An 11,474-nucleotide genomic window follows, 5' to 3' on the forward strand; every position below is an offset into this window, starting at 1 on the left:
TGGTCTTCTACCTATCACTGAATCATCGCACTGCATTCACTCACTGTATGTATGTCCGGTTCATTGTCCCTCACACCGCCCTGTTGGATGCTTTCAGCTATAACATCCGCGCGACCAACAATCAGCCAGCGATCCAAAATTTGCTCAGCATAGTCAAGCCGTGCAATTGCCAGCAACCAAAAAGATATACATGTCAGAGACACAACGCGCAAAAACATACAACAGCGGGGATTCGCTGGTCGTCACCGACCCAACTACTAATCCGCCGGTTAGTGGCTTGACTATGGGAGAGCGGACGGGATCCCGTATTTTCCACTACCTTTGGTCGTATGTGCAAGACAGAGGTTGTCTTTTGGTCTATATCGATAACATGACAGTGATCTCTCTGATATCTCGCAGTACTGTTGCTTTTAGTTCTGCCTTGTTTACTACCAGTTACAGAAGGTCAGATAACTTCTTGGCAATGGAATAACAGTGGGCCAATGCAATTTGCTAGACGTGTAAGCGTGAGTTGACATCCCACTCCAACTGATTGTTAGCCACATGGTTGACGTACACTGTACTCCGTATAATAGTACTCACATTGATCATTTCACCAACAAAACCTGCTTGTTACCACAATACCACCTGTCGAAAATTGAGCAATGTAAATAATTAACATGCCAGCATTGTATCGGCTTTGATACAGAGAGGACTTTATTGTCCCAGGGAAGATGTGCCAATTGACTTTCTCTGCATTCATCAAAGCTTACCCTTGAGCTTGAACTCAAACGGTGACACCACGCCAGGTGGCGGCAAGACAAACCAACATCAACCGATCGCGCCAATAAACCAGCAAGCTCTGGTTGGCTATACTACTCAATTGTCATTGGAACTCCCCTCGTTATCAATCAAGGACTCGATTCAACAGACTCGACAGAATCAGTGCACGCTACTAAGCTCAAGCGTCCGTGGTTCGTCGCCAGGAGTCGTCTATGTTGCCAGTCAGATGTCGGCAAAGCAACAAGCGGGTTTAGCTCAGTTGGGAGAGCGTCAGACTGAAGTCCAACTTCAATCACTATCATTCGATATCTGAAGGTCGTGTGTTCGATCCACACAAACCGCATGTTCTCTTTTTGCTCCTCTCGCTAGTTGCTTGTGGGTCTGCTTGGCTAGAAAGTGTCTAGCGTTGAAGAACCAGATGAATGGGGAACATCAGGAACTCCGTGACGGGGTTCAAGGTCCTGGCCAAGCTTGTCAGTAGACTCCAAAGCAATGACGAGTTTACAGGAGGGATCGAGTCTTAATTTTTAGTGTTGAGAAAGTACTCGTCGTTGATTGAGTTGCAGGCTGGCCTTTGCGCGAGCAGACTGAATGACGTAAGCTCTTTACGCCCAGTATACCGGGGCAATACCTGTCTACTGAGGCGCGTCTTGGAACAACAGTGCGATACTGTCCCTGCCATCTATCCAGAGCTGTCCATGATCGATCAGCTCTGCCCCCAGAAGCTCAATTCTTGTACAGCAATTCTTTCGCTCTCCGCCAACGAATTGAGTGGGCATCCCAACCCACTCAAAGCACTGTCGGTGTGGCTCAGTTGGTTAGAGCGTTGGTCTCATAGCACAAAGCGTGATTTGGTCACAGATCAGAGTAATCCAAAGGTCGAGAGTTCGAGCCTCTCCACCGACAAGAACTTGTCTTTTTGACCATATTTCTCTTTTTGTTCTTCCACGTTGGCAATTGCGTTGACAGTTGGCTCAAAGACAGCTAACTCAAGTTCACATTTTGCCTGTCAAATTGCCGAAATGCCCCAGCCACGGGTACTGACCAGCAAAATCTACACCAACGTCACAGCGAATTGCAACTAGCTGGGATCAATACGACAGATTATTAATTGAATGCGAACCGAAACTCCAGTCATAAGTCGATCGTTCTTCCTACTCGGTTATATCGGCACTATGTAAGGCTGTTCCTAGCATGTCAGCATGAGCCATGACGCATTTGGCCCAACATGTAAGCACGGCTCATGAACATCGCATACTCGCTTGTCCGAATACAGTATCTCATTCGAGATCATTCTCAGCCTCATGATAATTACATCGTTTGGGAAGTATTCAGAATAGAGATTCATGGAAGTGAAGGCTTAAACAAGTAACCCATTCGAGCATGTCTAACATCACGACGTCGTTGTGCAGGAAGAGGCCGCCGAGATGGATGACATTTAAGAAGTCATGATGCTGGGGAACCAGTCTTCTTTTCCATTGACAAGAAACCAACTCATATCATTTGATAACTTTCGCATTCAATACTATCGTCATCTTATTCAGGATGCTCTCCTTCCCTTGCATCATAGCATGGGGTACTCTCCTTGCAGCGGTATTCCTCCCTGACGTAGCCTCTAATTTTAACTTATGCTGACAGACAAATAGGTCACCAACGCTCACGAGACCGAAGCATATCCACCAAATGTCACCATTTCCAACACCACCACGTCCATGTTCCAGCTCAGCAACGACACCGAGTTCTCATTCATCCTCAGCGAATATCTTTCCCTAGCCAACGAAGGTGGTAGCGCCACTGGGGAAGTCCTCCGAGCAGCTGCTGTGATCGAGCCAAACAATCCTGAGAGTTGGTATCACGAATTCAAATTTCTTGCAGACAAGATCCGTGAACAGGCTGTTGCTGCCGAGAAGAAGAAGGACTGGGTCTCTGCTCGCTCAGCCTACTTCCGATCATCATCTTACTACCGAGGCGCCGACTTCTTCCTGCACGGTAACCAGTCTGATCCTCGCATCAATACCCTGTGGCAGAAGCAGAATGCAAGTTTCACAAAGGCTGTAAACCTTCTCCCCAAGCCCCCGACCTTTGTGGAGTTGAGGGCAACCAAATTCACTGTTCCAGCGTACTTCTACCCAGGAGACTCTCAACTCCCTGCTGGGAAGCGCCTTGGCTACAGCAAGAAGATCCCAACAGTCATCGTTGGAACCGGGTACGATGGATCTCAAGAAGCTCTCTACCATAGCAACTGTCGCGAGATCATTCAGCGCGGCTGGAACTGCATCACATACGAAGGCCCAGGACAAGCGACAGTGCGTCGACAGCAGAATCTCGGCTTCATGCCTGAGTGGTGGGAGGCTGTTATCCCCGTTGTCGATTATGTTCGCAGTCGGAATGATGTTGACCCTGACCGAGTTGCTCTAATTGGTATGTCGTTTGGTGGACTTCTTGCGCCGTTGGCTGCGACACATGAACATAGATTGGCAGCTGTTCTTGCGATCGACGGAATGCTTAACCTTCAACGCTCCATCCTTGAGCAATTCCCTCCCGCTTTGACCAAGCTTTTCCTTTCAGGTAACAGCACTGCATTTGATGATGAGATCTACAGTCTTCTCAAGAACCCCAAACTCCCTACCGCTCTTAGCTGGCCGATCAACCAAGGAATGTGGGCATGGAACACCAAGAGCCCCTTCAAGTGGTTGACCATGGTGGGAGAGTTCAATCTTGATAAGCAGACCCTCTCCAAGATCAACTGTCCCGTATTTGTTGCCTCGGGACAAGATGACACGACGGCTCCGGAACAGCCAGAGGAAATGGCGAGGGCTTCTGGAAAGCAGGCGCACTACTTTTTGTTCAAGACGGAGCTGGGATCTGGGGTTCATTGTGCAATTGGGGCGGAGAATCAGCTTGCCCAGGAGACATTGGGCTGGCTTGAGGGTGTCTTTGACAAAGTCTCCAAGTAAGCATCACAAGGAGAACTTGTGATCCATGCGGCGACATCATAGCCTTGGCCTTGTGAGAGGATTATCCAGTGAAGGGAGTACACGCACTTTGGCTAGAATTGTCTTAGGCTATTTATACTTTAGTCATTTGAGTGTCATCGGAGAAGCATTGATGTCATCTATTTAAAGTTATTATATCTAAAATTAGAACCTGGATCTATTATTTCATTTATAGCATGCCTCTTTTTAGCTCCGCCTCAATCACTCTCTGCTTCACTCTGTGTCGATTCCATCTCTGCCTTTAGCCTCTGATAAAACTTACTTCGTTGTCGAATGGTATTCCCGTATCGAATGAAGATGAACGGGATAGCACACATAAAGACGCTCACGACCCCAAGAAGCGTTGAAGCCCATCCAACACCAAGTTTGGTGTACATCGGCGCCGCAGCGATACATAGTCCCGCACCTGCAAGATTTCGTAGGCACGTTCCCGCCGCCATGGCCGATGCTGAGTACACTCCGTAGCAATCGCCCAGGTAAGTCGTTAGAGCGATACTGATGAGAAGCTGAGCAGCTCCGAACGGAATTCCTGCTACCATGGGCGACACCCACGAGATACTGGACCGTGCGGTCCAGCCAGCCCAGAAGAGTGAGATTGCCAGAAGAGGCCCGCCCATGCATGCTAGAGGCAACCTGCTGTACTCATTCTTCTGTGCCCAGGTTCGACCGGCCTTTTTGCAGCGTCTGTAGTAGGCATCCCATAGAAAGAATATCACCAGACCAAGGCAGATTCCCCCTGCAATGGGCAAGTACATGAAGCCGCTTTTCTTGTTTGACATCCCGTAGGTGCCCTTGAAGACGATGGGGTATGTTTGAAAGAACATGTAGTAGACGCTGTAAGCTAGCGCGATGTATGTAGCCGTTGCAGCAACGATCAGCTCGGTGAAGAGCATATGTAGAGGACGAATTAATACGACACTCATAAGGTTGCGCCAGCCTTTGGCTTCGAGCTCGATGGCGGCATACGTCTCAACATTGCCCTGGCCAGTCTTTACTGCAGATCGCCGAATCCTTTTCGCTCGCCGAGCAAGAATTGTAGGGCCAAAGGTCTCTGGCAGGAATGCCAACGGAATGATTGTCACACCGGCAAATATGAGACTGAACCAGTAAGCCCATCGCCAAGAGATCGGGGCCAAGTAGGCAGCTATTGTTGGAGCTATCAATGGCGCGCAGATACTGGCTGTGTAGTAGTATGTGAGCGCCCTGCCTCGCTGGGTCAAGTCGCTGTGTATGTCTGCGATGATACCGCCGCCAAGTGTACTCGGTGAGCTGCCAACAATGCCTGACATGAGGCGGAAGACCAGCATTGACGGCCAGTTTGGTGCTAGAGCGCAGGCAAGAGTGAACAGGATGTAGACGAGGAAGGCTGCCTGAAGTACGTATTTGCGGCCTTGAAGCTCTGAAAGAGGCCCAAAGAGGAGAGGTCCGAAGACATATCCTACGAGGAAAAGTGATATGGGAAGTGCCAACTGTGGGTTTCCTCGTCTATCGTCAATACCGAACTCAGAGGCCATCGGTGACATGGCATTGGCTGGGAGGGAAGAAGAGAGCGTGCTGTTGAACAATGTCAAGGTGAGAGTAAATACTACAAATCTCTTCTTGGCCTAACAGCTGTCAGTACTTGGAGTCCTTTGTTGATACGAGAACCGCATACCTCCGACCAGTTGTTGGGGTTCTCTGGATCATTGCTGTCAAATGTGATGATGACCCTTGTTGTTTGTTGCGACTCGAACGATGTCTTCTTCTCAAGCATCAACGATCCTGGTTCGGGATCCGATATCGCTTTTGAGACCTCCATGACGATATAAATTGACTGTTGTCCTAGGTGTAAGATTGTGGCGTCTGACGAATCGGGATTACAAATGCAATTATTATCACCACAGATAGTATATTGGAGGACTTGGTAGTGTCACACGAACAGGAATCAGGTGTGCATTGCTCGAAATGGGAGGATATTCTCCGACTTAAACAATCCTTCTCTTGGCTAGAAGCTCGTTCAGCATTTCCGCTTGGGGACGCTAAAAGCGACAAGCCATTGTGGGGATCATGCATTTCGCCATCAATATTTGTTGTTAGTTGACCTCGGGTTTACTCAATCAATTCAGCCCAGTAGAAATGCTGCTCGTATTAGAGACTTTCGGCAATGCCTCGGTCCTGCCACTTTTCTTGTACTTCAATTGACAATTCGTCGACTATCACAATGCTCATGAGGGGCGTAAACACGGTAATAGCCCGGACACAGAGGGGTTCGTCCTGATATTGAGCTCAAGAACGCTAATGTGGGCTTCCATAGGATTTCGCTTCATTCCCTATGTACGTGTACTTGGCAGATCTCGAGTGTTTTGTCGGGTTTCCCTCTGGTTACAATGTCAGGGAGCGATATCGCACCAAATGAACGAAGCCTAGAGAGAGCAGATGTGATTGGCCGTGCACTTCGCGAATGACCAAGCCACTTTCTACGTTTTCACCACGACAACCATGGAATTGATTCAAGATGGATGAGTCTGTGTAGTAGTAGTTATGTGGTGATGCACCCTTCAGCCTTGCGGCTCATCGCAAGATATCACACGGCAAAGAAGAGAATTGTGCCGGCAGTTTACAATATGCATAAGTCGATGGGCCTTTGCCTAATCGGGTCTAGAACACCAATCAACTTGCATGTCCTCCCCGCTCGTTCGAACTCTACCAATGCGGTAATTCTATACGGAATTTCGTCATTACCAACCTCTCAGGCTCTTCAGTTTGTTTGGTAGTAAGGAAACGTCGCGACACATTGCCACGGCTCGTTCGTTTCCGCCAATTCCGATCACAAATGCCCTATTAAGTCTTGATGGACAGAGCAATGTCTGGTCGTGTTATACGACGGCGAAACGTCAAGACTCGCAACCGGAATGGCTGCGTCACGTGCCGAGCTCGGCGGCTGAAATGTGACGAGACAAAGCCAGAATGCAATAACGTAGGTCGATGCCAATGACTCGTATGTCATCTGCATAGGGCTGAGTTACTGATTCGTGGTATCCACAGTGCATACGGTTGTGCATGCCATGTGGTGGTTATGCAAACCAGATTATCTTCAAAGATCAGAACAAGCTGTTCAGACATGACTCTCCGCGCCGGACACGGTCAGGCCAAGCGATAGGCGAGTCTTCAGACAGGCGAGGTAGTGTTGACGATGCACCACAAGCTGAAGAAGCACAGAGTCTGGCACATGAGTATTATTCTTCATATGCAACTCCAGCACCAGAGTTGGAGAATGATACCATCGCGACTCAAACTCCCATCTACAATGCTGGCCAGGCAAACAATAGCTCCGATGTAACTGCCGCAATTTCATCTTCTGATACACCTGCGGCTTGGGACTCTGGATTCATACCTGATACCGATGTTGACGCGCCGGCACCAGCTGGAAATATTCGTGGTGGATTACCATACACCGTGTCACCAGTTGCTACATCGGACCAAAGTCCCCAAACGTCGTTCCCATTCTTCGGTCCATTAAGCGTCTCATCTCCCCAGCTAGCTCCAAAAACACAGGTTCCAACCCCGAGAAGTAGTCAATTCTTCAATGGACTTCACACTGCTCCGATCATCCCTCAAGGGCTACTTGAGAGCACGAAGTTTCCCGAGGATATGCTCTACTACCATCACCTTCGGGATACATCGCCATACGGCGTCCTCACGCTGTTGTATCTTAACGATGTTATGGATGCCGGATTTCTCAGTGCATCATTTTATCATGCTGCTTTAGCCTTGTCAGCTCTCAAAGTCTCCAAGTCCAACATGGGACAGCAACTACGGAGTCAGGCAGCGATACACGCACTAGAACACTTTGTCATAGCTCTTGGAGACGTTGGGAACATCCCGATAGAGGATATGAACCCAGACATGCCGACACCAGGAAACGAACACGGCCCTGGAAGACGAGAGAAGATTGTGTCTTGGTTAAGTACAGTCTTGTTACTGGCACACTTTGAACTAAGACGAGCACAGATGAGATTATGGTGCGTACATGGTCGCGCAGCGGTCGAGTTCCTGTCGACTCATCTGAGCCTTGTGAGGGAGACAACTATCGGAGAATCCCTGGTCTCTGCTTTCTCAAGGATAGCAGCCCTATTGGAGATCTACGAGGGCACACATTCGATCCAGGAACAAGTTGTATCATCTGAGGCATCACGGTCTCTTGTCCAATATCTCGCTGGCTCGACGCTGCCATACGATAGGCTGCTCTACATCATGCCCAGAGTGAATGAGTTGGAGGAGAAATGGAGGTCCAATCTTCGACCAGACGCTGAGTGGGATCAGCGTGTTGACAACCTTAGACTTGAGCTAGAACAATGGCGAGCTAGCCTATTGCCGGAAGATATCCCTGACTTCGACGGCGAGGGGTCAGAGGCAGACATCAATATGAAGCCACTAACGCTTCTTTCCGCCCCAGAACCAGTCAGGCCGGCAACGAGTTTTACGCACTACCTCGTATCTACGCTTCGACTTGACTTGATGTACTCGCCAGAATCGGGCCCCAAACTTTCTCCCTCTGAACGCTCGGCCATATTACGCAAGATCTGTCGCCTTGCAGCCGGCCTACCATATGACCTCTCCGTCATAGTGAACAACTATGGATACGGAATGCTTCCTGCGATGCTCAACGCCTACCATATGTCCGATGCTGTGATAGCAAATTGGATCAAGGGATGGGTTGCATCAAGACCTGACACAAGAGAGGGCATATGGGACATAGAGCGCGTGCAGAGACTGATAGCGTATCTGGATAGAGAATATAACAACGAGGGATCAAGATCGGGGTGGACTGTCATTAAGACTCGGATGGTGGATGCGGAGGAGAACAGGGATGACGCGCAGCCAAGTACGAGAGAAGAGGAATCTCGAAGTTTTTGCGTAGAGATATTCTGCAAGGGAAAACGTGGTTGGAGCATTGACTTTGTCGAGATAGAATGACTTAATAATGCGGTGGTGACAAAGCCCAATACATTGATGTCGCAAAAAAAAAAAAAAGGAATAAGCTTCCATCGCGTGATCCATTGCGTTGTGACAAAAGCATTCGCTGTTGTCAGAAAAAACGTCATTGCGAATATCGGATTACCAATGCGAGAATGACAAGTTAATTGCTGAAAATCTTTGTAGGGCGTAGTGGACGACAAGCTCGTATGACTCAGAATGGTCACTACACAATGAAGGGCGCAATTGTCAAGTTGACATCCAAGCAGAGATGACAAATGACCTAAAGATTTTGACAATAGCGCATGCCACAGGGTGCAGCCACCAAATTGACATCGGGCCGGTGTCCAATCATAAGCAGGGAAAATTGCGTCGCTCGTTTGTCCAAGCCCGAAATGGAATTGTTGAACGAGGACATGTCAAACAGGAATTTTACAAGGAGATAATTCGAGATAATTCTATAGAGTCATATGTTGGGTGAGAGAGCATGTCGAACACGTTATAAGAGCGTGCGATTTCCTGGCAGATTATGTCTTTCATTCTACTCATCATCAAGCAACTCATTGGATAAACATCAATTCAAGAGCATCTTCAGTTCCGATAACAACATTTTAAACCAGATCAACAAGTTCAATCACAACATCTATACACTATCTCCACTCTGCAACTATATCTTGCATACTGCAGCCCTATAAAACCACTACTATATACAACTCACTATCTCTGGGAAAGCACTACACATTCCGAACACAATGGAATCCACCAAGAACAACGCCCGACGAGTCTGGTCCTCAATTGTCCGCCATGCCAAAGAGCACCATGAGTCGGTCAACGCGGCTGTAGTTGCATACTACCCCCAGCCATCACCTGCCTTCACACCTGGCAGCAAGTCTGCGGCATCCTCTGTCCTGTCATCCCCACGATACTCGTTCGAGAAGCCTCAGTAGAAGCTTTGAGGGGAGTTGGTATAATACACGAAGCGGATGATTAATGTGTTGGCTAGGATAAACTATGGGCTGAGAGTTATTGCTTATTGCTGGTCTATTTTAAAGGATTTGAAAGGAGTATATATATGAGTTAAATGATTAATAATAATTAGACATTAAATACAAAATAAATAGTTATATAAGAGCCACGCACTGTGATCTAAGTTTATGGATTAGTTATATACCCGAGCCAACTTTCCACGTCTCGTGCGGACTTCTACAGTCTGTCTCGGACCAGTTATATAATTATATATTTGAAACACGTTGTGAACAGGGACAGTGATTACTGAACAACTCCGTCTTCTTGCGGAGTTGCGGAGTTATAGTTGCGATAACCTCGATAAAAGAACCGAGATATCCATCAACATCCGTTAAATAGAACGCGCAGCAGCACATAGCTGTAATTGAAAGCCACATTGGTAAGGACTTGGAGAAAAAGGTTGAAGCCAGTATTGGGAAACTCTTTACGTCTCTTAAACACATGTGAGGGTTCCTCAACATCACCTCCAGTCTACCGATACGTACGTTCAGTTGCGAAACATGGCTACCGAGCAGTCCCACAAAGCCGAAAAGTTCTTCCCACGAGCAGGACTTGCACAAGATGGATGGTCTACCAAAGAGGAAGCGACAGCGACATGCTACTGTGGTGCGGTTCAGCTGGTCTTGGTGAGGCCCCTATGAAAGACCCGAAGACACTGACTCATGGTCATTAGCCTATAACCAAGCCTGGATTTGTTTTCTCCTTCGTCTGTCACTGTAGCGACTGTCGCAAGATCACAGCTTCGATGTTCACGACTGGTATCGTTGTTCTCGACACACACCTGAAGCATATCCGTGGTGAAGAGAACCTCAAGAAGTTCAGCCAGTCAGACACGATTGGGACAGATGGAAGCGCGATGACCAATTTCTTCTGTAGTACATGCGGTTCGCTGATGTACCGAAGGTCTTCTGCTTATGCAGGGGTTAGTGTCCTGAGAGGGGGCACGGTTGATGATTTCAGGCTCGTGGAAACGGTGCTGAAACCAGATATTGAGCAATTCTGTAGACATAGAGTAGGCTGGTTGACGGGTATAGAGGGTTTAAGGCAAAGTCTAGGACAAGCTAAGATATAAAACTTTAATATTAATAGGATATTATTTTAGTAAGATAAATACTTATATTTAATTTAAATTTTATATTAATTTATTTATAATAATAAGGGTTTTTAAATAAGTAAATTAATTTATATTAGGTTTATATATATATATATATATATATTAAAGTTAAAATACTTATTTAATAATATATAAAGTAAAGCTAAAGGTATTAAAGTAAGATAATAAAATAAGGTATTTATTTTTAATATAATATAATATAAGGTATTATATATTATACTAAAAAAATATAATAACCTTAATATTAAGTCTTAATAGATTATATAGTTATTACCTTAAACCTTAAGGTTTAATTAAATATATAGCCTTAATTTATAAGTATAAAAAAGATATTTTCCTTATCCTTAGAAGGCTAAATACCTTTTTTATTATTACCTTATTAAGGTAATTACTATTAAGGCTTTAATACTAAAAGGCTATATTAAAATTAGCTAAGAACTTTAACTTTTATTATAAGATATATTATTATATAATTATTATTAATAATAATTAACCTAGTTATAGCTATTTAATCTTAGTAATTAATAATTATATAACTAATCCCCTAATAGCTATTAATAGGCTTAAGTTTAAATATATTTTTATTTTATATTTCTTTTTATAATATTATAAAATTATAA

At 46.1% G+C, this 11,474-nt stretch overlaps 5 protein-coding genes and 3 non-coding genes across 8 annotated transcripts; 6 read left to right on the plus strand and 2 right to left on the minus strand.

Moving 5' to 3' along the window:
- Window positions 1-213: 213 nt before the first annotated feature.
- FOIG_09906 lies at window positions 214-329 on the minus strand. The gene has a single exon (XR_004093439.1). It is a non-coding gene; the product is annotated as a 5S ribosomal RNA (ribosomal RNA).
- A 677-nt stretch (window positions 330-1,006) lies between these two features.
- Window positions 1,007-1,105, plus strand: FOIG_09907. Its single transcript has one exon. It is a non-coding gene; the product is annotated as a tRNA-Phe (tRNA).
- Window positions 1,106-1,561: 456 nt separating this feature from the next.
- On the plus strand, window positions 1,562-1,668 carry FOIG_09908. The gene has a single exon. It is a non-coding gene; the product is annotated as a tRNA-Met (tRNA).
- Window positions 1,669-2,474: 806 nt separating this feature from the next.
- Window positions 2,475-3,719, plus strand: FOIG_09909 (uncharacterized protein; the record flags this gene model as incomplete). The annotated part of the gene is made up of 1 exon (XM_031210196.1): window positions 2,475-3,719. The coding sequence occupies one exon, from the start codon at window positions 2,475-2,477 to the stop codon at window positions 3,717-3,719; it is 1,245 nt and encodes a 414-aa protein (XP_031060447.1).
- A 126-nt stretch (window positions 3,720-3,845) lies between these two features.
- FOIG_09910 (uncharacterized protein) lies at window positions 3,846-5,556 on the minus strand (the record flags this gene model as incomplete). The annotated part of the gene is made up of 2 exons (XM_031210197.1): window positions 3,846-5,362; window positions 5,413-5,556. The coding sequence occupies 2 exons, from the start codon at window positions 5,554-5,556 to the stop codon at window positions 3,956-3,958; spliced, it is 1,551 nt and encodes a 516-aa protein (XP_031060448.1). The 3' UTR covers window positions 3,846-3,955.
- Window positions 5,557-6,505: 949 nt separating this feature from the next.
- FOIG_09911 (uncharacterized protein) lies at window positions 6,506-8,771 on the plus strand. The gene is made up of 2 exons (XM_031210198.1): window positions 6,506-6,714; window positions 6,783-8,771. The coding sequence occupies exons 1-2, from the start codon at window positions 6,589-6,591 to the stop codon at window positions 8,712-8,714; spliced, it is 2,058 nt and encodes a 685-aa protein (XP_031060449.1). The 5' UTR covers window positions 6,506-6,588; the 3' UTR covers window positions 8,715-8,771.
- A 417-nt stretch (window positions 8,772-9,188) lies between these two features.
- Window positions 9,189-10,136, plus strand: FOIG_09912 (uncharacterized protein). The gene has a single exon (XM_031210199.1). The coding sequence runs from the start codon at window positions 9,467-9,469 to the stop codon at window positions 9,659-9,661; it is 195 nt and encodes a 64-aa protein (XP_031060450.1). The 5' UTR covers window positions 9,189-9,466; the 3' UTR covers window positions 9,662-10,136.
- A 104-nt stretch (window positions 10,137-10,240) lies between these two features.
- On the plus strand, window positions 10,241-10,733 carry FOIG_09913 (uncharacterized protein; the record flags this gene model as incomplete). The annotated part of the gene is made up of 3 exons (XM_031210200.1): window positions 10,241-10,366; window positions 10,414-10,662; window positions 10,701-10,733. The coding sequence occupies 3 exons, from the start codon at window positions 10,241-10,243 to the stop codon at window positions 10,731-10,733; spliced, it is 408 nt and encodes a 135-aa protein (XP_031060451.1).
- Between the last annotated feature and the right edge of the window lie 741 nt (window positions 10,734-11,474).

The sequence above is a fragment of the Fusarium odoratissimum genome (genome assembly GCF_000260195.1).
Source record: "Fusarium odoratissimum NRRL 54006 unplaced genomic scaffold supercont1.16, whole genome shotgun sequence".
NCBI lineage: Eukaryota > Fungi > Ascomycota > Sordariomycetes > Hypocreales > Nectriaceae > Fusarium > Fusarium odoratissimum.

What these genes read in the sequence shown, in the direction of transcription:
- FOIG_09911 (XM_031210198.1), top strand. Translation starts at nt 6,589, where the DNA reads ATGGACAGAGCAATGTCTGGTCGTGTTATACGACGGCGAAACGTCAAG. An exon ending in CAAAGCCAGAATGCAATAAC is followed by an intron (nt 6,715 to 6,782) that starts GTAGGTCGATGC and finishes TGGTATCCACAG; the next exon opens with TGCATACGGTTGTGCATGCC.
- FOIG_09912 (XM_031210199.1), top strand. Translation starts at nt 9,467, where the DNA reads ATGGAATCCACCAAGAACAACGCCCGACGAGTCTGGTCCTCAATTGTC.